The sequence below is a fragment of the Myxocyprinus asiaticus genome, chromosome 15 (assembly GCF_019703515.2).
Source record: "Myxocyprinus asiaticus isolate MX2 ecotype Aquarium Trade chromosome 15, UBuf_Myxa_2, whole genome shotgun sequence".
NCBI lineage: Eukaryota > Metazoa > Chordata > Actinopteri > Cypriniformes > Catostomidae > Myxocyprinus > Myxocyprinus asiaticus.
In genome coordinates this window covers 28,561,890-28,589,168 of record NC_059358.1, presented here as the reverse complement: position 1 = coordinate 28,589,168, position 27,279 = coordinate 28,561,890, and the positions used below count along the sequence as shown (strand labels likewise).

At 37.4% G+C, this 27,279-nt stretch overlaps 1 protein-coding gene across 3 annotated transcripts in view; it reads left to right on the top strand.

Moving 5' to 3' along the window:
* The window catches only part of LOC127453521 (voltage-dependent calcium channel gamma-4 subunit-like), a 49,941-nt gene extending 25,075 nt beyond the window's left edge, over positions 1 to 24,866 (top strand). Inside the window, exons 2-6 of one of the 3 annotated variants that reach the window (XM_051719953.1) lie at positions 11,077 to 11,326; positions 12,148 to 12,372; positions 17,776 to 17,859; positions 20,330 to 20,470; positions 21,980 to 24,866. In XM_051719953.1, coding sequence (XP_051575913.1) covers positions 12,150 to 12,372; positions 17,776 to 17,859; positions 20,330 to 20,470; positions 21,980 to 22,812 — 1,281 coding nt within the window. In that variant the 5' untranslated portion in view covers positions 11,077 to 11,326; positions 12,148 to 12,149 and the 3' untranslated portion in view covers positions 22,813 to 24,866. Of the gene's footprint in view, positions 1 to 11,052; positions 11,327 to 12,147; positions 12,373 to 17,775; positions 17,860 to 18,392; positions 18,807 to 20,329; positions 20,471 to 21,979 lie in introns of those variants that run through there. The other 2 variants (XM_051719955.1, XM_051719956.1) reach the window with 2 other exon arrangements.
* Positions 24,867 to 27,279: the final 2,413 nt, after the last annotated feature.

Below are 27,279 nucleotides of genomic sequence, written 5' to 3'. Positions count from 1 at the left end.
ACACAGAAGGCAATATTAGAACTTTATATAGTCTCAGTGAATGTTTCTGTGGCCTGCAGAGGTGTTAAACCCCCAGGGCTGCTCAGTCAACTTTCTATGGGCAGTTATGTGAACTTCTGTAAATTACTGCTTATTACAGTATTAATCAGTAGCACTTTTCTGTATTTTTGAGTCAGGGATATAATAATTATCCTTACGAGGAGGAAAAAAGTTTATACATTTGTGGTAAATTATACCACATATAATGTCAAGATTTATTGTGAAAAAAGGAGTTGAAATATTCAGAGCTGAAATATCCTTCTAAAAATCTTTGTTTGTGTTCTGCAGAAGAAAGTCATACAAATTTAGGACTGCATGAGGGTGAGTAAATGATGAGAGAATTTTCATTTATAGGTGAAGTGTTCCTTTAAATGTTTTATTAGTTGTATTTAGTACAAATTTATGTTATGATTCTGTCACCGTAATTAAGATACTGATTTGTGCCAGATAAATACATACTGCTCAGTTTTGTCACTGTGCTAATTGATCTGATAAAATTGTCAAAATATTGTCCCCTTAAGAAGCTTAGATGCAGTTAGCTATTTTTATTTGCTTGTATGCAGCTTGTAGTGAACTACTTTATCAAAGGGGCTGACTTTAGCTTTACCTCTTTATATTATGTACAACTTGAAGCTTTAAAATAGCTGGTAATGTGAAGCACTGTAAATCAGTGATTATTTGGCTAGATAAAGGCATTGGTGGTCTGTGAATGTGTTGACTTTCCACCTTGCTGGCAGAGACAGGGACTGTAGTAATGTAGCGTTAGGTCCTGTTTGCATAGGTGAATGTCACATGATGGTTTATTTCCAGCTGAGACAGAGGGTGTGGAAATGTGCTGTTACTCTTTTTTTCTCCCTCGCTTTCATTGCTGAAAAGAACACTATATTAACCATAAAAGAGTAGCAAGAGAAACTGTGTAAATCATTTTGTTGCAAAAATTAGACAGGGCATGTCTATTTTCCCCATCTGATTGTTCAAGCTATTTGTAAAGACCCTCTTAAGACCCAAGCTAATTAATAAAGACCCTCTTAAAGGGCTAGTTTACCAAAAAAAAAATTACAATTCTGTCATCATTTACTCACACTCATGTTGTTCCAAACCCGTGTGACTTTATTTTTTCCAAGGAACAGTATTTAAAGGAGATGTCAGGCAGAATGTTAGTTTCAGTTACCATTCACTTTTTGTTGCATCTTTTTATGGGATCAAAATCCCGTCAAAAGTATTGCTGTCACGGATCCAAAAATAATAAACGTGAATCAAAATAGTAAGCGTGAATCAAAAAGTAATAAGTGCAGATAAAAAAATAATAAGCAAAAAAATAAATAAAAAGTGTGGATCAAAATAAATAGCGAAGATCAAAAAATAACAAGCATGAATCAAAAATATATAAACACATTTAAAATATGCTGCAAAAAACAACAACAGAAAAATTAAAGCAAAGTCATCCGAACTGCAAACAAAATCATGTTTTCCATGGTTATATTACTGTTTTTTGTGCTCTCTGACAAATATTTTCATTTTTTTTGTATGCTTACTATATATATATATATATATATATATATATATATATATATATATATATATATATATATTTTTTTTTTTTTTTTTTTTTTGCTTTTGTTTCCAAGTTCTGTGCTTGGTTTTCCAAAACTTGTGAGTAGAGTTTCATGTAAATCGGGGCATTTTGCGTCCCTATTGGTCCACTAGTTCTTGACAGCTCCTCCTCTAGCCAGTCATTCGAAGAGGGGAGGTGACATCACTCCAATGCAACTCCAACAGCTGCTGCTAAATATTATATTATTTGTGGTTGATAGATACGCTGCTTGTGTCTGTTTTGAGTATTTTCTGCCAGCTCTAGGAAACAATGTGTTGTCCGAGTAGGCCATTATCATAGTCCGTTAACACATGTATCGAGTCAGCTGAATTTAGTTAGCAGAGTCTTTAGTTTAGGCATTATTTAAGACTTCCTTGTTTGTAGGTTATTGGCTGCATATCTAAAAAAACAAAAACAAAACAAGGCTGGGTTGGTGTGGATGTTTGATGCATGTTTTTACTAGCTGTACCAATGTAGTCGTGAGTTCAGAACCCAACTTGATCCGCTTTTCCATGAAATAAACACCAAGGACTATTACAATATTGATGAATATAGAAATGCTTACATATAATTGTACTTTTTATTTTTTTAATTATATCAAAAATCTAAAAGGTGTGCATTATTTCTGACACCTACATGCACACTTTGGAGTTGGTTGTATGCCTGTAAGTAATTTGCTTCAAATGTTACTGAAGTTGTATACTCTATGTTATGGAAATGTTTGTATATGTTTCGGATATGTATGCGCCAATGTTGCCGGTATCTTTAGAGACGTCCCTAGATTTCCGACTATTTGTGAATAAAGAATGTCCAGCATCAAGCCAACTTTATTGCGTTATTTACTGACGTGGGGATGCTTGGTCACTTGTTTCTGATCTTGCTCAGAATCGTGGAAAAAGAAACAACATTTAACCGTGCTAACGGTGCCAACATTGGATCAGTACATAACGGCACATTCAGCAACATGGAAAAGCGGATCAAGTTGGGTTCTGAACTCACGACTACATTGGTACAGCTAGTAAAAACATGCATCAAACATCACTACATAACATATCTAGCAACCACAAATAATATAATATTGAGCAGCAGCCGTTGGAGTTGCACTGGAGTGATGTCACCTCCCCTCTTCAAATGACTGGCTAGAGGAGGAGCTGTCGATCAAGAACTAGTGGACCAATATGGACACAAAATGCCCCCTGATTTACATGAAACTCTACTCACAAGTTTTGGAAAACCAAGCATAGAACTTGGGAACAAAAGCGAAGAAAAATACAGCGTAAGCGTACAAAAAACAAATTAAAAAATGAAAATATGAGCAAAATTGTCAGAGCACAAAAACAGTAATATAACCAAGGAAAACATGATTTTGTTTGCAATTCTGATAACTTACATTTTTTTTTTTTGTGTGTGTGTGTGTGTTTATATACTGTATTTTTGATTCATGTTTGCTATTTTTTGATCTGCGCTAATTATTTTGATTCACGCTTATTATTTATGGATCCGTGACTGCAATACTTTTGACGGGATTTTGATCCCATATCTTTTCACCATACAGTGAAATTGAATGGTGACTTGAGACTAAAATTCTGCATAACATATGTCCGATTAAGTTCACTTAGGAAACTCTACATGGCGCAGACCGATAGGTTCAGTTCCGGACACGCCTCTACATAAACCAATCAGGCAATAACAACCTTCTGTCGAAATGTATAAAAACGGTACTCACCTCAACGGCTTGGATTCAAGTTCAACAGCGCAGCCTTGCAGAGCTTTCAGTGCAGTTTCGTACAGAACATGCTGACTTCCCCTATCATCACCATTTTTATCTCCTTTTGCATTTCTCCTTCGTTTCACCTTGAATTTTCTGAGCCAGAAGAAGCTATATTTGTTGCCGATTTGGGGGATGAACAAGATATTTGCTACCAGTGGACACAGAGGGAAACATAAATCTTTCGGGTAAAACACGCCGGATCACTCACCTGGCCCATAAGCGCGTTTCCATCGCGGACTGGCAAATTAAATCTCTTGTCAACACATTAGCCTATGTTGTAGATAACCTAATTCAAGAAGGTGGAGAAGGGCTACTTATTTGGCCCCTATCCACATTATCCATTTGACTATTTCTGTTTCAGTTCCTTAGATCTGGCTACCAGGAAATGTTCTGGTATCATATAAAATAATACATTATTCTGGCATAATATAATTAAGCAATATCACACGAGCAAGAGTGCGATATGGCCCTACATGCGGCCTCGTGCTGTAGGTAATCACAGCAGTGCTGATTTTGGACCATATAGCACAATTGCGAGTGTGATATTGCTTATATACAATAGTTCAATGAACAAGTAAATGTAAAAAAATTAGGAAAAACTGAGAACGGTCATAAAAAGGCATTTGTGCATGGAACTACTTTCTTACGTGACGGATCAGAATCTGCTGTTGCTGGTTCAAACCAAATGATGCATCCAAGCCTCCGTTAGTAATTCAAAAATGTCACTTCAGAAATAGTATCATGGCTTGTGCTGTTTCTAACAAATTATTGGATAAACAAGAATGGATGAATGTGTGTGTGTGTGTGTGTGTGAGAGAGAGAGAGAGAGAGAGAGAGAGAGAGATGGAGTGTGTGCGATCACCTGTTGCCACACCCAAGCAGAGATGCTGTCAGCTTTCTGAAGATCAGCGTTCTCAGTGGAAAAGTAGCGTTCCAAGCGGGGGTAATTCTACTTATTTCGCGGTAGCCAGTGCGCAAGAGTCGATCACTATAGAAACCGCAATGTCCTCCATTTTAAACAGTGTGTCCACTCCAATGTGGAAAGTCCGATAAGAGGTAAGCACCTTCAGTTTGTGTTATTAATCAGTCTGTTGTGTCTCTCAACTGTGATGAGCCATAATGCTGAAATTGTTCGTTTAAAACCGTTTAAAGCTATTTCCTAGCTTTAATAGTGCAAGCGATCATATAGTGTTGAATGTAAACACTGGCTAAAGCGGATTCACTTCACGTCACCTAACTGGCTCATATTACACATAAAATTATCTTTTGCCACCACCTGCTGGCTAACATATGTAATGTAAAAAAAAAAATACATGTAAAAAAAGACAAACCGTAGCTCTTAACACATATGCACTGCTCTTACACTTTAGTTTAGAACGGCACGAACACAAGCGGAGTGATACACATAGTGAAGCGTCCGAGTGCTGATGGTGTCAGACTATCAGTTCTCATGGAATGTCTCTCGTCCAATCAAGATTCGAGGACCAGAACTAACTGTTGTATATAATTAAATATATTGTTATATATTATATACAAGGTTGGGGAGTAACGGAATACATGTAACGGGATTACGTATTTAAAATACAAAATATAAGTAACTGTATTCCACTACAGTTACAATTTAAATCATTGGTAATTAGAATACAGTTACATTCAAAAAGTATTTTGATTACTGAAGAGATTACTTTGCATTTTATTGTCATTTGTTTCATTTAATATTTAGTCCTTTCAGATGGAAAACATTTATACATATAAATGATGCAATCCAAAGTGCATTTGAACAGCGGTGAAACACTTTCTTATGATGTGTTACATTCATATGAGCAGACAGAGAAGTTAGAAAGAAATAGAAAGAAATCTTGTGTAAATTGTCAGCGTTACGCTAAGCTAAAATGCTATTTCTAGCCATTTTACATGCACGTTACCAGGCACGATCATATTTTGTATCAAGAAAATTCACGTTAGATCATAATTTCGTTTTTTCTAGTAAGACCTTTGATATTAGGGCAAAAATTGTATTCTTGATAATAATTTTTGTATTGTTTTCCTGTAAAAATATCAAACAACCTTTTAGAAACAACACCGCATAGATATTTAGGTTTTTCAGAGAATGTATTTTTAACGTGTATTTTGTCTTACTGTACTGGCAGAGTTTTTATAGTCAAAACAAGTGAAAAAATCTACCAGTGCTGAAGAAGTATTTCAAAGTATTTAGAATACGTTACTGACCTTGAGTAATCTAATGGAATATGTTACAAATTACATTTTACAGCATGTATTCTGTAATCTGTAGTAGAATACATTTCAAAAGTAACCCTCCCAACCCTGATTATATATAGGCTTATATATATAGTATAGATCTAAATTATAGTTCAGTTCCTAGCATTAACAGTCTCATTCTCTGACACACATAGTCTCTTCCTTGTTCTATGCTTCAGTCGATCTCGGCATTCAGTTTATTAAAACAGCTGGCAAGGTGCTCAGCTATGGAAAGCTGACATCAGATGCCATTAAAATCATGCCTCCAGCCATTCGAATGGCATCTTTTTAGAGCAAGTGGCGATCAAAAATTATACTTGCCGACCGTCAAGCTTGGTTGCCGTAGTAGTCCATGGATCTCCAACACTCTGTTGGAAGTGCTTTGCTGGATCCATAACACATTTACCATTAGTTTTACACCTTTTAGATGATTTTCTTTTGGTTGATTTTTCTAGTTCCCCACCAGACTTATTCCTACTTTAAAGTCTGTTTTCTAAACTTGCCGTGTCCCTCTCTGAAAAAAAAAACTATTGGTCCCACCACTTCATAAGAGTTCCTAGGAATTAACCTCGACAGTCAGCGTATGGTAGCTTCTCTTCCTCTCGAGAAACTTGCCTGCATTCAATAATGCATGCCAACTTTTGTTTCCGCAAAACCTATCTTTGCGTGCATTCAGACTTCTCGAGCTGTTTGAATCTGTTCAAACCTTCAGAACCTCGTAATTCTCGATCAACTCTACTCCATCATAATTGTGCACCTTTTGTGGGGTGATGACAAGGTACACAGATCACTTTCATATCCAACAAACAAGCATTAGTCTAAATTACAAATAAGGTGGCTTCTATTCCCTCTATTAATTGTTTAATTTTGTGAGTTGTGAGGTGTGGTGTGAAAGTTTGAGCGCAAGGTGATCGTCTGTGTTACGTGACTGCTACCAGGTCCTTGAATAACGTGTAATATGTGAGTAAGGGCAGCCGGTGGAGTTTCTTGTGCCACCCTAGGGTTTGATTGTGAGTTGGTGACTACGCATACTGCGTAATCTAAGGATAGGGAGTGAAGGTACTGCCGCCAAATATATGAGTTTGGGGATGGCTAAATCCTCACTCAAATCCTATGACTCAGTCTGTGATTATTTCCTATCTTTCTGTGCTGGTTTTCTGTTCCCGCTCTTCCAATAAACATGTCCAATATATGTGCCTTCATATTACACTGTTTTAACTCTCAACACTCTAAACTGCAACCCAACTCTGTCAAAGCCACCCTAGCAGGCTTTCAATTCCATCTGCGACTGAAGGATCCTAACATCATTAGTCTTGGTCATCCATCCATCTGGCTGCTCCTGAATGGGATAAAGAAAGAATCCCCCAAAGACAAAGATAAACACTACCTCTCTCACTACCGTTCTGCATAGATACTGCACCTGTTAAGGTCTGGTGTTTTGATGATTACACATACAGCATGCTAGAATGTGTTTTCCTCATAGCTTTTATGAGTTTTAAGGTCTAGAGAATTCACAGTTCCCCAACGCAACTCTTTCATTCAAACATTAATTAGACCTCACCGTTTCTGATGTTTCTGTTGTTTACCACCAATTCACCGTCTTCATTCAAAAAACTGACAGTCACAACAAGGTACACCTATTGATCCTTCGCTAAGCTCTGCCCCAACCCCCCCTCACACTGCAGAAGGAAGCTCTGCAGAACTCCCAACAGGAATGAATGGGAGATTGCCATGAACTGCACAGTTTTTGGCAAAATATTCTCTTAAACATAATGGATAATATTATTAGGTGGGCTGGAATGCAGAGTGACATTGTTAAGCATATTTAACTGATGTTTTTTGTAAAAGAATTACACAGTAATTTGAAATCTGTGGAGACTGTGAATCAGAATTGAGGCAAACAATTATCACAGTCACTTTAAAAAGAGAAAAGTGTCATTTGATGGCAATTACACACCTCTAGTGTTGTCTGTCAAAAGTACCAGCACTTTGGTACCAAGTCGGTACTAAAATAAAAAAGACATAACAATACCAGTTTTTCTACAGTACTGGTAGTACCGAGTACCGACTTACCGACAGTAACCGCACGCTGTTTGACTGACACACGACTGCTTTCAAATGCTCACGTGCTTATTTCAGCGTGTGCTCTGTTACTACTTTTATACTGAAATGGACAATTAATCAAATTTAAATCCTGATATGTCCTAGTGTGATTATTAAACTGCGAAAGTCTGTATGAGCTGTGTGCTTTAAATGAATGTGTGAAGCAGACTGCTCATACACTGGAAACTCCACAGAATTTGAGAATCATGCACGTGGTATGAGATGACAGAGCAGAGCACTAATCCACTGTGAAGCGTGTATTACATGTAGACTATTTATTTATATAATTAAATCACATAATTTGTGCTTTGACGATCACACTGGGCCATGTAGAGAACTGTTTATTTGGACAAGTGAAGCTTCAATGTCAAAATAAAAGCATGATTCAAAATAAAAGCTAGCCGCCTAAAAATGGAAGAAATAGTAACAGAAATATTTTACAACTGAGTAAAATGTAATATTCACTGTAGTAATAGTAATAATAACTAATAATTAATGTATAATGATAATAATAATAATTAAACAATATATCACAAGCAAGAATGCTTTTGTACTGAATAAAGGTTTGTTAAAAATGCAATGGTATATTGCAAAGTAATTGTTTTATTTTTTTACTTGTTAAAAGTTTTTAAAAGTTTTAAGAATTAATTTGATGAGACACCATTTTGATGATGAAATTAATTCTAATTTTAAGACATGGAATTCTGCAAAAAATAATAAAAAAGAAAAAAGCATTTGGGAAAAAATAAAACAGATTTCAGTAGGGCCCTGCTTGAAAACACTTACAGTAAGCAATACATGCTTGAAGGAAGCATGCATATCTTTTAATTTACTACTTACATTGAAATTTAACTTCAAATAGGCTAAAGGAGTGTGTTCAATAACACACTACCATATTAGCACATTTTTTGCTGTAATATTGAAATTTCATTGGTATCGGTACCGACTACTGAAATTTTGTTATCGTGATAACATTAGTGTAAGTGAAACGAACTGCTTATAATGTCCCATAACACACTCTTTGATGCTGTGAACTCTCTATTTACTATCACCTTTACGAAGACCTTAATCAATAGGTAACTGAATTAATGTTGTTGTTCTTTTTTTTTTCTTTTTTTTTTTTATTGTCTGTCTTCTGTCTCGGCAGCAGCATGCGTAAAGCAGATCTAGTTCACTGTCATCACCATCAGTAAAAATCTTTAATCTATTTTAAAGAGATATCCTAACTGAAATGAATATTGAGTTCAATTAGAAAACTCTACATGGCACAAATTGCATATACTTAGCTTAATCACTTTAAGTTTTTTTTAATCACTCACACACTTATTTGGGTCACTAGATAAACCTTTCAGGAACACATAAGCAACACATTTAGGGATACATGGCCAGCTACATGTGACTTAAATCCACCTCACTGCAGCCCACGTGTCTGGCAGCCAGATCTACTCCAATGTCATTTACATTAATAAAATATTTTATAAACTACTCCGAGAGTTGTCCTAACTGAAGTATCTTTGTGTTCCACAGAAGAAAGAAAGTTGTATGGGTTTGGAACAACATGCAGGTGAATAACTTTATGACAGAATTTTCATTTTTGGGTGAACAATGCCTTTAACATCTATGTTGTGGTCTGGTCGTTTTGAACCGGATGACTTTTTTTTTTTACTTAATACAATTGGAATACAATTCCTTGACTTTGTTCATAGTATATGAATATAATAATAAAAAATAAAAAAATGGCCATTTTCTTTACATTTTATTAGTTTTACTACAGTACCTAAATACCTAAATAGTAGTTGTTCAGGAGCATCCCAATCCTTTAGATGAGCGCATATTTGGATGCATGTTTGCACACACAAAGTCCTCGGACATGTACACGCACACACACATAAAAGTATACAGTCACACACATTGTGTGTTGAGCGCCCTACTGTGCATCATCTTTCCATGTACACTCTATGAGGAACATTTCAAGATCTACTTATTATATTATGTTGCTTTTGGGCTCATTTGAATCAGGATAGCCTGCTGTAAGTTACGATATGCCATTGTCTATGTTATATGTATGTTTCGGGAAGTAAGAAGGAAAAATTTGACAAAAAGACACTTCTGTTTAATATATTTATGTGTGCCTATGGGAATTTCATACTCTGATACTCACTGCAGTTTGACCTCTGAGTGAAACAAATTTGCTTATTGCATTCTACTAATTGGAGTCCTTTTTAACGATATATAACACATGGCTGTCTCATCTTTTTTGTGATTTTACCAACTCTGAATATAATTGTTGTGATAACGAATTATTGCAAATGATGAGAACAAAACAATTCTTATTTGTCAGTAAATTAAAAAGCATCTGCGATACATATTGTAAAGTCCAGATTCTAGGCTTTAAAATGACACCTATTTTGTTCAGATCAAGCAAGTGGTTATTAATTTATTATGTTATTATTATTATTTATTTGTTCACATTTTTCAAATTTTAATTAAAATTTTTATTTTTTATTTTTATTTTATTTTTGGCACTTTTGCATTTTAGAAAGCAAAAAAGACTAGATTCAGGAAGACAAAAAAAAAAAACATTATTAGGAAACATTTCTTGAGGGTTTGTGTGTGTTGGTATTTTGTTTTTATGGTTGGAAATATCACGCATATCATCTTGTTTTTATTCTTACAACTTATTAGCATCTTTATTTGAATTGTTAAATGTACAAAATCTCAAAATTACAAAATGAATTTTTACCAATGTGCCACTGACATCAATAAAATTGGCCCAGATTTTACATTCTCGCTTTACTACATAGGGATTTTTGAGTAAAAATGCAGTACAAATCTGACTAAAGAGGCTCACCATGCAAACAGGGTTTAACCCATTTTGATGGCTGTGCATTGCATCATAAATTATTAACAGGAAAGGCAGCACTGCATCATGTCTGCTAAATTATGTTTGCTAAATTATGCGTACTGCGCGACTGTCCTCTGGTTTTATAGGTTTTCACCGTGTGTGCGTGCCTGCTAGGTCAGGGAGTCTCTATGTACATGCAATGATCCAGTGCATGTAATGTTGCTGAATTGCATGTTTGTGAGTTATTCCTCGTCCAAAGGGGAAAGAGATTGAAACTACCCCCCCAATCGCTCCATGCCCAAACTTTTGTAATTCAGTGTTACCATGGTAACAGAGCAGACCTGCCTTTGCCCCTCTCCCTCCAAGTTCTTTAAAATGATTTCTTGCCCAACAATCCCCAAACACTTTTTTATTTTATTTATTTATTTATTTTTGTGGCAGAATCCAGTTTCTCTCTCTCTTTAGGTTCTTCATCAGCAATGACCAGTACTGACAGAAAGTGAGATTATTTACATCAGAGTCCACAAGAAGCTTCCCCAGCGTGGTTGACCTGAGCAGTAGAGATAGAAGGGGAGTAAACGAGTGCAGGAAGGAGAGGAGGAGTGTGTGAGGACAGTCGATGGATGCTGCCCGGATTGAGGGGACAGCACATTCTCATCTGACGAGGAAAAGAAAGATTTCAAAATTGAGTCGAAGGACAGAAACTCGCCGTCAGGTATAAAATATTATTTTTATTCTTCTGACTTCTGTCATTCAATCAAGTAACAATACTATAAAATGGCCTAAGTTCATGGACTTTATTCCCAAGGAGGGAAGTTGGAGCTTTGGCACAGTTTAAGCACATGTTGTAGATATACAAGGGCCTAATGTTCAAAGTTAAACTTTTTGCCCCACCTGCCAATGGTGGGCGAATTTAGCAATCATAAATATTTCTTACTTGCCATGAATATTTTGTCCTTATGACAATGGGATTATTTAGCTGTTTTTTCTTTATCACTCACAGTATTATATACAAGATGAGCTAGTTTCCAGTGAAACTGCACCTGTCACAAAACAAGAAAACGCATTAGAAATTCCCTTATATTTTCATTTTAATGTGAGAAATACAGTACTCCACATATGTGTCTCCACATTGAGTTCTAAAGAGAGAGAAAAAAACACCTTACAGCATCCTAGATAAACTTCTGATGGTCAATTTTCTACTGAGGTAAAAGTTATTTAAGGACACAAGTTGCAACAGAGTTAACGTCACTTATATCAGCAAGGGTCAGACTATCACTTTTTAAAGTTGAATTACAGCATGAATTATGCTGTCATTCCTAATATAAATTTACTAGCCATTGGCAAGTGACTCTGCAATATATAAATTCTGAAATCTTTACTTGAATTTGCAACATGGCAAATGGTGATTTTGGACCCTGCATGGGCTACAGTTCTCTTCTGGACATGACAAGATCCAAGATGTTTCCTTCTGTTTTCCATTTCTCTCAATTTATTTCCATTTCCCTCATCTTTGCATCTTTCTCTCTCTCATAGGCATGGTGTGTGAGAAGGGCATACAGATCCTTCTCACCATCGTGGGTGCTTTTGCATCCTTTGGCCTGATGACAGTGGCTATCGGCACTGATTATTGGCTCTACTCGCGGGCACTCATCTGCAACAGCACCACCAATTCCACACAAGAAGATCCCCATAATAAGGACAAGAAGGACCCCGGGGCCCTGACGCATTCTGGCCTGTGGAGGATCTGTTGTCTGGAGGGTCAGCCACCATCTTTAATCTTGGTTACATTGTGGGGGGTGACACCTGTGTATCAGTGTTATTTGTATGCTTATTTGGAAAACAGGAGTGTTGGTATTTTGACTTAATTATAGAAAGTTATAACTGATAATTTGGTTTTACTAGGGGAGGCCTATGAAGATACAGTGTATGTTTATTCATATAATAACAGGCCACATTAAATATGTATATATATATATATATACACACACACACACACACATATACACATACACTGGCGGAATTGTACAGATTTTGCTGTTTCGGAAGGAAATTGGTACTTTAATTCACCAAAGTGGCATTCAGCTGATCACAGTGTATAGCCAGGACATTATTGATGTAAAAAAACAGCACCATCACTATTTGAAAAAAGTCATTTTTAATCAAATCTAGACAGGCCCCATTTCCAGCAGCCATCACTCCAACATCTTATCCTTGAGTAATCACTTGCCATTATATCAAACACAGTTGAAAGCTATTTGGTTCGTTAAATAAAGCTTAACATTGTCTTTGTGTTTGAGTTGCCACACTATGCAATAGACTGGCATGTCTTAAGGTCAATATTAGGTCAAAAATGGCAAAAAAAAAAAAAACCAGCTTTCTCTAGAAACTCGTCAGTCAAACATTGCTTTGAGGAATGAAGGCTATACAATGCTTGAAATTGCATACAAACGTGTACACTACATTCTTCAAAGACAAAGGACAACTGGCTCTAACAAGGACAGAAAGAGATGTGGAAGGCCAGATGTACAACTAAAATGGAGGATAGGTACATCAGAGTCTCTAGTTAGAGAAACAGACGCCTCACATGTCCTCAGCTGACAGCTTCATTGAATTCTATCCGCTCAACACCAGTTTCATGTACAACAGTAAAGAGAAGACTCAGGGGTGCAGGCCTTATGGGAAGAATTGCAAAGAAAAAGCCACTTTTGAAACAGAAAATTAAAAAGAAAAGGTTAGAGTGGGCAAAGAAACACAGACATTGGACAACAGATCATTGGAAAAGAGTGTTATGGATCTTAACCCCATTGAGCTTTTGTGGGATCAGCTAGACTGTAAGGTGCGTGAGAAGTGCCCGACAAGACAGCCACATCTATGGCAAGTGCTACAGGAAGCGTGGGGTGAACTGTCACCTGAGTATCTGGACAAACTGACAATGGCTAGAATGCCAAGGATCTGCAAAGCTGCCATTGCTGCACGTGGAGGATTTTTTGATGATAACTCTTTGAAGTAGTTTAAGAAGTTCTGAACCTTTTTTTCAAATTGTAATAGTAATTCTTCACATTATTAATGTCCTGATTGCACATTGTGATCAGTTGAATGCCACTTTGGTGAATAAAAGCACCAATTTCTTTCCATAAGAGCAAAATCTGTACATTATTCCAAACTTTTGGCCACCAGTGTACATACTGTATATGTACACACACACACAATTTACTTTTTTTAATTTAGTACTGTCCTTCAGAAGCTACATAACAGATATTTACATATATAACACAAGACAAAATAATAAAAATTTTCACAAATCGTCCTATTAAAAAGTTTACATCCCCTTGGTTCTAGTTGTATGAGTCCCTCAATTGTGTAAGTGTCAAAAGCTGGATGAAATCACAACCACTGTTGGGAAGAACTCAAATGTGCAGAAGATGCTGGGAAGCCAAAGAACGTGCAGTACCTGGAGGATTTTTCTTAAGAACAGTGAACATCTTCACTGATCAGGACAAAACAGGGACTCATGCACAACTATTATAAAAGAAACAAACAGTCATTCATCATCAAAGAAGCAACACACCATATTAAGAACCAAGGTGATGTTCACTTCTAAACAGGATCATTTGTGTAAATTCAGTTATTATTTTGTCTTGTGGAATATACGTAAATATCTGTTAAAACAGCTTCATCAGGGCAGTCCTAAATAAAAAAAGTCATTTTTTTATCCCTCTTTTTTTAAATGATAAACATTAGCAGAATCTGCAGACATATAAATGTGTATATGCTGTGTGTGTGTGTGTGTGTGTGTGTGTGTGTGTGTGTGTGTGTGTGTGTGATATACTGTATGTACAAATTTCTACTGTAATACTGCTGATCATATCAGCAATTATGCAGTTTAATACTAAATGGTAGATAATTTTACATGCATGGTAACAATTCCCATAACAAAAATGTTCTTATCATAATATCATTATGTACTTTAATTATTCATCAAATTGATAATTTACAGGCTTTATATAATGCATATTATTCACTTATTATCATAATTAAGTGTGTTTGAAATTATTCTTATAATCTCTGTATAAAAAGTATGTACAAAATGAAACACTTTCAAAAGTAGTTCATGGGAGTATTTTAACTGGTATTGAAGGGTAATTAATTCAAACAAAATCATAAAAAATAAATAAAAAAAATTGATAAACATCCTCAACCCGGATATGAGCATTTACAGCTAAAGAGTTTTCAGAGTAAGAGCATAGCACAAAAGCCTCTAAAGGCCTTGAAAGGCTGAGTTGATTGCATTGAGAGGTCAGCACAGAGGGATGTTCTCACTCATCCCCGTGTAATTCGCTCTCCACTCCGCCTGCAGCCAACCATTGTGTTCTGCTAATTTAGCCTTATGGCTAAGCTCTCTGATAACAAAGCATTTAATTAAAGATAAGTCTGATGCCCCAATCACCACAGCAGCTCGTCTTCTCTCTCTCTCTTCTCCTCTCTCACTTTCTTTCTCACTCGATCTCATTATATCCTCACTTTTCTCTCTTTCTTTGCCCTTTTTGGTAGCTGCAGTGTTACACAGCACACTTGGCACAGTTTAGAGGTCAAAACATCCTTGCTTTCTCCAGGGGATTAGAGCCAAGATGGATGCTTAGTAGAAACACAATTAAGAGCAGGTGAAGTGGAAACAGCAGCCATTTTGTATCTGCATAATGAATGTCAGAATGGACGTTAGCAGCCAGATTAATCCAAACAGCAAAGGTTGCTTAGCGTGTGACAACAGGTGCACTGATAGCTGTCTCAAATGACACACAATTCACTATGCACATACACTATACACTATGCTTTTGGCCATATAGTGTATGCATTTTTAAAGGGTGGTATAATTTTAAATGGAACCCTAACATTTTTAACTACTTGAAAATATTCACCGTTTTTCAGCTGATGGAATTTATATTTCAAATGTGCGCAATGGGTTGCTGCTAGCTTTAGTGTGTTAGCCAACCTTAGTCCAATACTTATATCTCAAATAATGTACATATTCACACAGGGTGGGGTGATGATAATGCATTCAACTCCCATTTATAAGGTGATGTCTTCACAGAAGCTTAGCTAGTTGTCATATTCATCATTAATTACAATTGTTTTGTAAAGCCAGTGTTGCAGCCAGGTATTTACATTTATGCATTTGGCAGACACTTTTATCCAAAGCAACTTACAGTGCACTTATTACAGGGACAATCCCCCTGGAGCAACCTGGAGTTAAGTGCCTTGCTCAATGACACAATGGTGGTGGCTGTAGGGATTGAACCAGCAGCCTTCTGATTACCAGTTATGTGCTCTAGTCCACTACGCCATGAATGTTGTTGGCGTTCAAGTGCTGAGTGCAAGAAGCATCCAACATTCCACTCTCAGTTTTTTGGTTGAAGAAGTACATCATCCAGGTGCTTTTCTTGTTGCATTTTCAGTGTGAATATACTACTCACACTACAAAATGTCATAGAATTGTGCAGAAGTGTGCGTCTTGGGACACAGCTATTGCCACATTTCCCCAAATCTACTATAGATACACATATTTATTGGGCCTTGATCTGCCCTTTGTCTGGACTCCTCTACTGCTGTAAAGCCAAAGCAATAAGTAGTGGAGGCTAATACTACTCAGCTCAAAGTTAATGAGTTGATTTTTTTTTTTTTTTTTTGCACATAGCTAACAGATCAGTTGTCCTAAAAAAGAAAGAGCAAGGTCATGGTAAGCAGGGTCAACATCCCATTAGTGACTGTAGATCAGTTCTTTTCAATTATTCTCAAGTCATTCTCATTTCTGTGGGTGATTGCTTGATTGCAGTATCTATAGGAAAGACCTCAGGCCATTTATGCAAGCTGTATCTTTAAGAACTAGTCAAAATGGTGATCCCAGATTCTCCTGTTCACCCCTGCTGAAAAAAACGAATTCCCATGCAGGTACAGGCTGGTTAGTGCTGGTTTGGTGCTAATCTAGCGGTGACTGTGATTTTGCCAAGTGGTACTCGTTCCTGGATCAACATCTTTGTTGGTCCTCAAATAATTATGTTAACCAGTCAGATTTTGGGGTTAGATTTTGTGTTCATGTTAGAGTTATGCTTAGGGGGTTTGTACACTATTCTTATTAACCTATCATTTCCCTTTCATTTTATGGTTAGGTTACAGTTAGGGATATGGACTGTTTTCTTTTTTATTTTTTTTTTAAAGGAATGCAAAATATGTTGATTCAGGAAAATGTTTTAGCAAAATCATGGTGACCCTGATCTAGCAGGTGGACTAGCAGTGTTTTTGCTAGTAAAGCTGTCGGATCAAGTCTTGTCAGAAAAGACAGTTAAGAAGCCTGGTGGGGCACCAGTACACCAGCATCTAAAAAAACAAACATGTTGGTTACCAGCTGTGCTGGCCTTTTCAGCAGGGTTTTCCAGGGCCTTACCCCTTTGTGCCCCCATCTCTTTAGATGACTGGAATATAAAAAGACAAACAACTGTGAAATCCCCCCACACCTGTCCAACTCTCCCTTCGTCTGTGTTTCATCAATCAATCTTCCTCCCACTCCATCAACCAACACCAGTCATGCTGTCTTCATAGTGCATCCTGATGTCATCATAATGTGTCAGTCTGTGTGTCTGTCAGCAGTAGACCCCCAGCACTGGAGCGGGTAGATATTCACTGCCCAAATGACTCCAGGGCTGTCTGATTTCAGTGGTGTGCATTTTGTTTGCATCTCTGTTCCACTGCCTAAGCACCTTAACGAAGGAGAATGATAATAAAGAGAATGAGATCTTTATAAAGAGCTAAAATCAAACATTTGGATTCCTGACTAATTAAAAAAATAAAAAATAAACAAATAAATAAGATTGGATTGTGGATTAGGCCATTATATATATGATCATGTGATCAAACGTACAGTTCATTATGATTTTTAACAAATTATTTTAATGTTTACTTAGTACTTCTGGTGCCCCCCTATGGTAAGATGGGACATGGTGCCCTGCATGTTTGTGTAGATTATATATTTGGGAGAGTGTGAAAGTTTTAGGTATAGTGAAGCAGTTCACTCTCAATTCAATTAACCTCAGAATGAACAAATGCACATTATGTGAAGTTTACTGCTGAAATGTCTTAGATCTGATGTTCTCATTTCTGTGCTTGTAGGGGTGAAGCGTGGTGTGTGCTCCCAGATCAACCACTTCCCAGAGGACGCAGACTTTGATCATGATGGAGCTGAATACGTCCTGCGTAAGAGGCTCTCCTTTATTTGAACAAGGATGTTGACAATCATGACAAAAATCATGACAAAGCATTTCTGCTGGAATGCAGCAACAGCGATAACCTTACTTTGTTAAAGGAATCGTTCAACCAAAAATTAAAGTCCTATAATTATTTACTTACCCTCATTCCAAACCCGTATGCTGGTTTATTTATATATATATATATATACAATTTTTAAAGAATCTTGACATAGATCTTTTCCATACAGTGACATTTCATTTGCAGGCTTTATGTCATGACGACTGGTTACAAAATATTTTTGAACCAATGATGTTACAACCTGCACCATAGGTGCCTTTTTTCGTTTGAAAGCTGTAGCAGAGCTTAAGATCAGTGAATAATGACTTAAGTCGAATTTGGTCAAAACTATCTAGGTATTGGAATGTGGTGCATGAGTACTTTTTGGTGTATGACAGCCCGTGGTCACTATGAATGTGGTCATTATATGGAAAAGATCTATGAAAAAGATTCTTTAAAAATTCCTTTTTTGTGTTCCACAGAACAAATAACAGCATACAGGTTTGTAACGACAAGAAGGTGAGTAAAAATATAATAATAATATAATAATGACAGAATTATTTTTACGGGTGGGTTGAACTATTCCTTTAAACTCCCTATGCTTCTGTGATGTATACACAAAGAAAAACACATATTGTAGATTGTAGTTTTTTATAATTTTTTTTATTGCACAGTAATCCTGAAAATTGAATCCTATGTTTCATATACCCTGAAATACTCACAGATTTTCTGTGCTACAGTTTCCAGTGTGCAGGCATGCATGTCAGGAGCATAAATGCATGCATGCACACAGGTTGGCATTTTGGTTGATATTTACATGGCATTTCCGTGCACTGTCCCAGCTCGAGAGGTCCCAGATGGGATGCTGAATTCTCAGGGGAAGATTTATCCTCTGGGTAATTCCTCACACACTGACACACAGCACAACAGCATGATTTAATTACCCAGATGCCGTATTTTAGCTCAGTTATATACATATATGTGTGTGTGTGTGTGTGTGTGTGTGTGTGTGTAAAAATATCTAAAAATCCTTAAAACAAGATCAGTTAGATTAATCTTGTTTTAGAAACAACATTGCATAAGATATTCAGGTTTTTCAGAGAATGTATATTAAAATGTGTATTTTGTCTTATTGTACTGGCAGAGTTTTTATAGTCAAAACAAGTGAAAAAAATCTACCAGTGCTGAAGAAGTAATCCAAAGTATTTACAATACATTACTGACCTTGAGTAATCTAATGGAATATGTTACAAATTACATTTTACAGCATATATTAGAAAGATTTCAGCCACAGCTGCCAGAAGAATTGTTCGGGATACAGAGAAAAACCCACAGGTAACCTCAGGAGAAATACAGGCTGCTCTGGAAAAAGATGGTGTGGTTGTTTCAAGGAGCACAATACGACGCTACTTGAACAAAAATGAGCTGCATGGTCGAGTTGCCAGAAAGAAGCCAATGCCACAAAAAAGCCCGGTTACAATATGCCCGACAACACCTTGACACGCCTCACAGCTTCTGGCACACTGTAATTTGGAGTGACGAGACCAAAATAGAGCTTTATGGTCACAACCATAAGCGCTATGTTTGGAGAGGGGTCAACAAGTATTGTGCTCCTTGAAACAACCACACCATCTTTTTCCAGAGCAGCCTGTATTTCTCCTGAGGTTACCTGTGGGTTTTTCTTTGTATCCCAAACAATTCTTCTGGCAGTTGTGGCTGAAATCTTTCTTGGTCTACCTGACCTTTGCTTGGTATCAAGAGATCCCTGAATTTTCCACTTCTTAATAAGTGATTGAACAGTACTGACTGGCATTTTCAAGGATTTGGATATCTTTTTATATCCTTTTCCATCTTTATAAAGTTCCATTACCTTGTTACGCAGGTCTTTTGACAGTTCTTTTCTACACCCCATGGCTCAGTATCTAGCCTGCTCAGTGCATCCACGTGAGCGCTAACAAACTCATTGACTATTTATACACAGATGCTAATTGCAATTTAAAAAGCCACAGGTGTGGGAAATTAACCTTTAATTACCAATTAAACCTGTGTGTGTCACCTTGTGTGTCTGTAACAAGGCAAAACATTCAAGGGTATGTAAACTTTTGATCAGGGCCATTTGGGTGATTTCTGTTATCATTATGATTTAAAAAGGAGCCAAACAACTATGTGATAATAAATGGCTTCATATGATCACTATCCTTAAATAAAAGACAGTTTTTTTGCATGATCAGTCATATTTTCAAAATCAATGCCAAAATTTCACAATTTCTGCCAGGGTATGCAAACTTTTGAGCACAACTGTATATATATATATAAATTGTGTTAAGATTGAGAATGCACAGTGCTAAAAACCTTAACTACTCTGTACTTATCATCTGTACTTTGCCTTCTTGCTCTCTCTCTCAATCTTTCTCTGCAGGAGTGGTCCGGGCCTCCAACATCTTTCCCATTCTTAGTGCCATCCTGCTGCTAATGGGAGGGGTCTGTATCGCAGCCAGTCGTTTCTATAAGAGCAAAAGGAACATCGTGCTGGGTGCTGGCATCCTGTTTGTAGCGGCAGGTGAAATGTCTGCATTGTGTGTAGATGTGTGTCAGTTCAGGAGTAAATGTCAAATTAATGTATCACCTGTGCTCCAAAAATGTATTTTATCTGTTCAACATACTGTATGCTCAGAATAGAGTACAACAGAATTCATTAAAATGTTGAGTAAAATATTGTCCGTAATTGCATTTATGTAAACAGAAGATTCCATATTTTTGTTTAATGTTAAAACACATTTTCTTTGTTGAAGATTCTTAAAGGGTTACTTCAGCCAAAAGTGAAAATTCTGTCTTCATTTACATACCCTCATGTTGTGTTGGCCTGACAGCTTGGGCACCATTCCCTTTCATTATGTGGAAAATAAGATGCAATGCAAGTGAATGGTGACAGAGACTAACATTCTGCCTAATATCTCCTCTGTGTTCCACATAAGAAAGTGGGTTTAGAACAACATGAGGGTGAGTAAATTACACTATTTTCATTTTTAGTGAACAGTCCCTTTAATTGTAAGAATTAGGGCTGTCAATTTAATGCATTCATTTAGTGCGATTAATTATATAAAAAAATGATGTGTTAAAAAAATTTATCAAATGTCAGAAAGCATGCACATCCAAAAGCGAGGGCAGCGTCTGATGAAGAGCATGTAGCTCGAAATGTCACGTTTATTTCTGTGGTGAGCTCATAAATTTGTGCTGACTTTCCTGGAGTAAAAAAAAAGAAAATTATGCAATAAATTATGCCTCCTGAACCGTATGTAAATTTTGTAATAAAAGCTTGAAGTACATGTAACTTTGTGTTTCTACGAGCTGTGTCAGCATAGGCCAGTCAGCGCGCCTAATCAAACCTCACAGGCAGCACAGCCATTGAATGAGAGCCGGTCACACAGACGTGTTCAGCACATCAGAATGCAGGGATCTCGAGATGCGATTTTCTGAGTTTCAACTTCTTTTAACTTGATAAAGCATCCTAACAAAGCAGCATTTATGATGCAGAAAAGCAGTGAGATGCACCAAAAGCGTTCCTCTGATGCATATTTACATTGACCAACAGTTAAAAATAGCACAGACGGAACGCAAGAACATGTCATGTGAGAACAGGACAGATTGACCAGCTCAAGTACAAAATGGATTGCTGCCGACTGAAGGCTTGTTCAGTAATATAGGAAAAAAACTGACAATATATTGATTTCTTAAGCCATTTTTTGTATATTGTCTATTAAATGCTTTACTCGTCTGCCATAATAATACAATACATTTCAATCTCAATTATTATATATTTATTATAAATACTTATAGTTATTTAAATCGTTTAAGTCATATTGAATTATCATGATTTGGGGGGCCTTTCTCAAAAAAATATTGATATATGAGGTTAATTGCGATTAGATTTCAATGTAAAAATTGTATTGATTGGCAGCCCTAGTAAGACTGTGAGATTGAACATGACATACATGAATGCATGACATTTCTGGATACTGGCAATGGCAAATTTTGATCAGTTGGCATGTTTCTGGCCCCTAAATTTTAGGACTAAGTAACATCATTGGTGTGATAGTGTACATTTCTGCTGCCCTGGGTGACATTTCTCCAAAGAAGGATGAGGATAAAAAATGGCAATACTCGTATGGCTGGTCTTTCTACTTTGGTGGGCTGTCATTCATTCTGGCTGAGATGGTGGGAGTGTTGGCGGTGAACATCTACATCGAGAAGAACAAGGAGCTTCGCTGCCACTCACGCACCGATATCTTTAAGAGCACAACTCACGCCATGCTACGACTCCCGAGCTATCGCTTCCGTCGAAGATCACGCTCCAGCTCTCGATCCACTGACCCCTCACGCTCCCGAGACCCATCCCCCGTGGGTGGCCCCCCAGGGGGTAAGAATTATGGAATGCCCCCCTCTGCTTTACTCTCCCAGGGGCCCAGCTCTGTGTCCACTTTACCCAACCCCCACTCCCGCTCCGCTCTGCCAGGAGGCGATATTTCCCTTTACACCCTCTCCCGAGACCCCAAACTGGGTGGTATAGGAGGACTGGGTGCCCCTCCACTGTACGGCACGGTGGACCGTGCCACACTATACCAGCTGCACAACTGCTTCCCCAAGGAGGGCGGAGGGGGTGGAGGAGGAGGCATAATGATGAGTGGGACGCTGCCCTCGCTCAAATCCCACAATCCTTCAGCGGTCCAGAATTCTTCCAACTCCAGTGCTCCGCTAAGCAACTCCGTCCCTTCCTCCCAGCCTCCTCCTTTTACTTTATCTACAATGGAGAGAGAACGAGGGATGGGAACGCTGGATAGGTTAGGGAAAGGTGACCGAGAGAGTAACTCCAACACACTAAACAGGAAAACTACACCAGTGTAGTCAGATAGGGTTGTAGGAGTTGAAAAAGTGCAAAAGCATAGAAAAAAGGCAAATAACTCTCTCTATATTGACAAATATTTCACTTTATGAAAAATATAGAATAAAAGGATGATAAACAGCTCATAATAACAGCAACACTCATGTGTTTTCTTTAATGTTTTGTAAAATGTTTTAACTTAACGAAACAATCATGGGATACTGTGATGTTTATTATTTTGCTTTGATTTTAGAGATATGGAATTTCAAGATGGTGAAGTGTTGTTGTCATTATGACTAAGTTTAATAATTGCTTAACATTTTGAATGATTGATTTACAAAGATGTTGACTGTGATTCCAAAACATGTGATACTGAGCACTGCAGAAACATGAGTTTATTAAATATGTGTGAGAATGAGATTATTACAACTAACTTTGTGAAAGCATTTTATTTATTTAAAAAAAAAGTTTTATTTTATACACTTTGATAACATGCAATTTAGTGTGTAATATCTGTATATCTGTCTTCCAGCTCAACAAACAAATCAGCAACAAAGTGTTCAAATGAAAAAGATTTTTATATAACCCTTCCATCATATTATTTTTGTTATAATCATTGTTAGCAGTAGAAGTAGCACTTGTTGAACTGAAAATCTTTGTTTAGGGGCATTAATACAATCCCTCAATTGGACAAAGAGGGAGAGAGGATACGTTTGTATCGAACAAGGGGTAAATGATGTTCAGAAAAGGGACTTCTACCCAAAACTGTGATTTTCAAAAGGGTGAGAAATTTAAGGATGATTTAAATAACAGAATTGTAAAATGAATGGTTTGCTGTTGAGTGGTTGCAAGAAGGTTAAAAAAAAGAAAACCTAAAAAGAATGTTTTGAAATGTCAATGTATATTACACATGGAAAAAAAGTTACTTTTGTTAAAATCAAAAGATTACAGACATGATGGGGCCTTTATGTATTGGAAAGGGCCGAATGGGTGGGAGGGCATTTTTTAATATGTACGAGGACACTGTCTTACTTGAGCTCTGATTGAGCTACACTCGTTTGTTGGGGGCATGCCCTGGGTGTGTCTCAATCAGCTCCCTCGTTCAGTAGTCAGGGCACTAACCAGAGAGTCTGACATTTCTATGAGTGTCCCATTTGCTAAATTATTCCATTTGCAAAATTTCCCAGAATGCGCCATACAAACTAGGGAGCAGTGCTGCTCACTATGTTTCCTTACCGGAAATGTCATCAGGTCTTCTGAAGTCTCTCAAGCCTTATTTTCTCAAACAGATATTGTTCATAATAAATTTCATCCATAATGTGCATGAAAAGGAAACAATCTTAATTATTGAAATTTTTAATAGAAGATAAAAAATGCACTCCTTTGTAATTTTATTTATCTTTCATAATAACACCACGCAAATGCACGATAGTGTCATTTGTACAGCAAAGTTAATACCGGCTTTAATCAATTAAAAACGTGACCTTTGTAATGGTGTCGCAGATGATTGAGTCATAAGTGTTCCAATGTTCAATAGATCAACACCCTTGCCAGTGCCCGAATTCGTATTTTTACAATATACTGATTCATGACGTAGGGAGCTAGGGAGTGAGATGAGACACACACCATGTGTCATTTTGTTATCCCTTCAATGTGATCATGTGATCATGACAGCATCCCAAAGGCAAAGCTCCTCAAAAAAAAAAAAAAATAATAATTTCACTGTGCTGCACCTCATTCCCTTTGACCTCTCTGCTTCTCTTAATGAGAGATTATATATGGGAACATTCTGCTAACCTTTAGCCTTTACTTCATGATCCCAGCCAACAAGAGGTCTCCACGGGACACCACTTTATAGAGTGCAAATGGGCATCAAACCACACAACCTCCTGCAACTGGGGGTCATTTTTAATTCATAAAAAATGTGAAAAACTACACAGCATTTATGTGGTCAGTTATAAATGGTATGTAGTGAATACTGTAGATATATCTAGAGAAAACAATATGGTTTATCTTAATGTGTGATAAACTAACACTGTATTGCATGAATTTTATATATAAAACAAACAACAGACAATATACGAGTGATGTCATTTGCGTGTGTTTTTTTTCTTCTAATAACACCATAAAACAATTTCAATTTTTTTATGTCCTCCATTGAAGCAGGCTTTGCAGAAATAATCTATTTATGTTGCAGAATCTGTCTTTAGATGTCTATAGTTTTGGGTGAGTGTAACTTAGTGTACAATGTTAAGATATTCACCTGAGTAGGCTCTGCTGAAAAGACCAGCTTATACCAAAATGAATTCCCATTCTGGTCTAGCTGGTGAACCAGCATAGCCAAGCTGTTTGCAAGCAAGTTTAAGCTGGCAAAGCTGATTGACCAGAATGTTGTTATTTTTAGTGTTGCTGGTTGACCAAGAAACTCTAGCTGGTTAAGTCAGGCCCTGCCTTGATTTTGACTTTGCTGCGTTTACGCCTCTCATCCAAACTCGAATGGTGTTCTAAAACATATTCTAAAACCCTCTCTAGTACCACATACTTTTGAAAACAATGACTTTACAAAACGGAAAACAGAGTTTCTGACAACAAATTAGTGTGGACGTGGCCTTAGTCACTAGGCCTTGTTGGAATATTCCATGTGGTATCAGCATCCAAAACACAACTAAAGTTGGTAACCAGCTATGCTGTTTTTTTCAGCAGAAGGCTGCTTGTATCAGCTGAGACTAAATTCCATATGATCCCCAATAGCATTCCACACTTCCTTCACTATTGGAGGACTGGATAGAGAGAGCTTATATAAACTTGTGTTTTCTGTGCATATGCTTGTACACACCAACAAATATTTGTGCTCCTAACACCTCAACATAGTCACATGACAACTCATAATAATTCATTCAAGAACCCAAAATCTTAAGATATCGAACAACTTGGCTCCTACGAAAAGGTGCAATTTGTATTTCCATAGACACCAATCAACAAACAGAATTTCAAATCACTACAGGCATAAAATTTTAGCTAGCTTCCAATTCAACACTTTATTTTAAGAAAGGAAACATCAGGGGGTCTGGGTAGCTCAACGAGTATTGACGCTGACTACCAACCCTGGAGTCATGAGTTCAAATCCAGGGCATGCTGAGTGACTCCAGCCAGGTCTCCTAAGCAACCAAATTGGCCCAGTTGCTAGGGAGGGTAGAGTCACATGGAGTAACCTCCTCATGGTCGTGATTAGTGGTTCTCGCTCTCAGTGGGGTGCGTGGTAAGTTGTGTGCACATCGCAGAGAATAGCATGAGTCTCTACATGCTGTGAGTCTCTGCAGTGTCATGCACAGCGAGCCACGTGATAAGATGTGCGGATTGACTGTCTCAGAAACGGAGGCAACTGAGACTTGTCCTCCACCACCCAGATTGAGGTGAGTAACCTCACCACCACGAGGACCTACTAAGTAGTGGGAATTGGGCATTCCAAACTGGGAGAAAAGGGGATAAAACAAAAGAAGAAGAAGAAGAAAAAAAAAAAGAAAGGAAACGTCAGAGAACAAATGTGGTTATTCATTCCATATGTATTTATGCAATAAATATGACTGATGTACTGTAAGTCAATAACCTTACACTTCCCTCGTCTTGTTCCAAACCCCTGATGTATTCTTACTTCCATGGTACACAAAAGTTAGGTTTAGGGTTTGATTGTGGGGTTACAATTTATGGTTAGGTTTTAGTTTGGGTTAGAGGTTTAACTTATGAAAAATCGTAATAACATCATTCATTGGTTTATTTATTTTTGTCAACGGACCAGCAATTAAAAATTAGCACTCTGAGATCCAAGCCTGTTGCGCTTGGCAACATAAAAAAAAAAAAAGAACAGCCCGATAGTCTGACAGGCACTGTTAAAGGTCTATATATACAAGCAGACCGCTGGGTTGAGTGTCAACCTTCGGGCTCCAATTTCCCTACTCCTGCACCCACCCATACTAATCAACCATACCACAGCTGATCAAAACTCTCATTGTACAGGCCTACTAATTTATTCTTGTTCTGCACTGATAAAGACTTAACAAATTAAATGAACAAGCACACTGTAGGAAATACCTGCAGGTACATGGCGACCTGTTGTTTTTGTGGTTATAGAGGATCTAGACTGTTTTGCATGGGATGTAGGCTTCAGTTAGACAGCAGCTGGGTGAGAAACAAAGTGCAGATAACTGAGGCTAAGACCTTTCCACACTTCCCAAATGTACTACCACTACATTCACAAACACCTCACTGAGAGCTGGGGTGGGAGAGGAGGAACGGAAGGGCAGACGTTGGGAAATAGCAGCTCCCCCCAAATCCTCGGAGACACTGAGGAGAGCAATCAGCTTAGAGAGAACGTTGAGGGGGGGCATAGTTGAAATTCTAGGATAATATTTCTCATCCACTTCAACATGATGTGCTTAGATGAGCAATGCACTAATTTTAGACTGAGGGAGTGTCAAAAGAGAAGGAGTGTG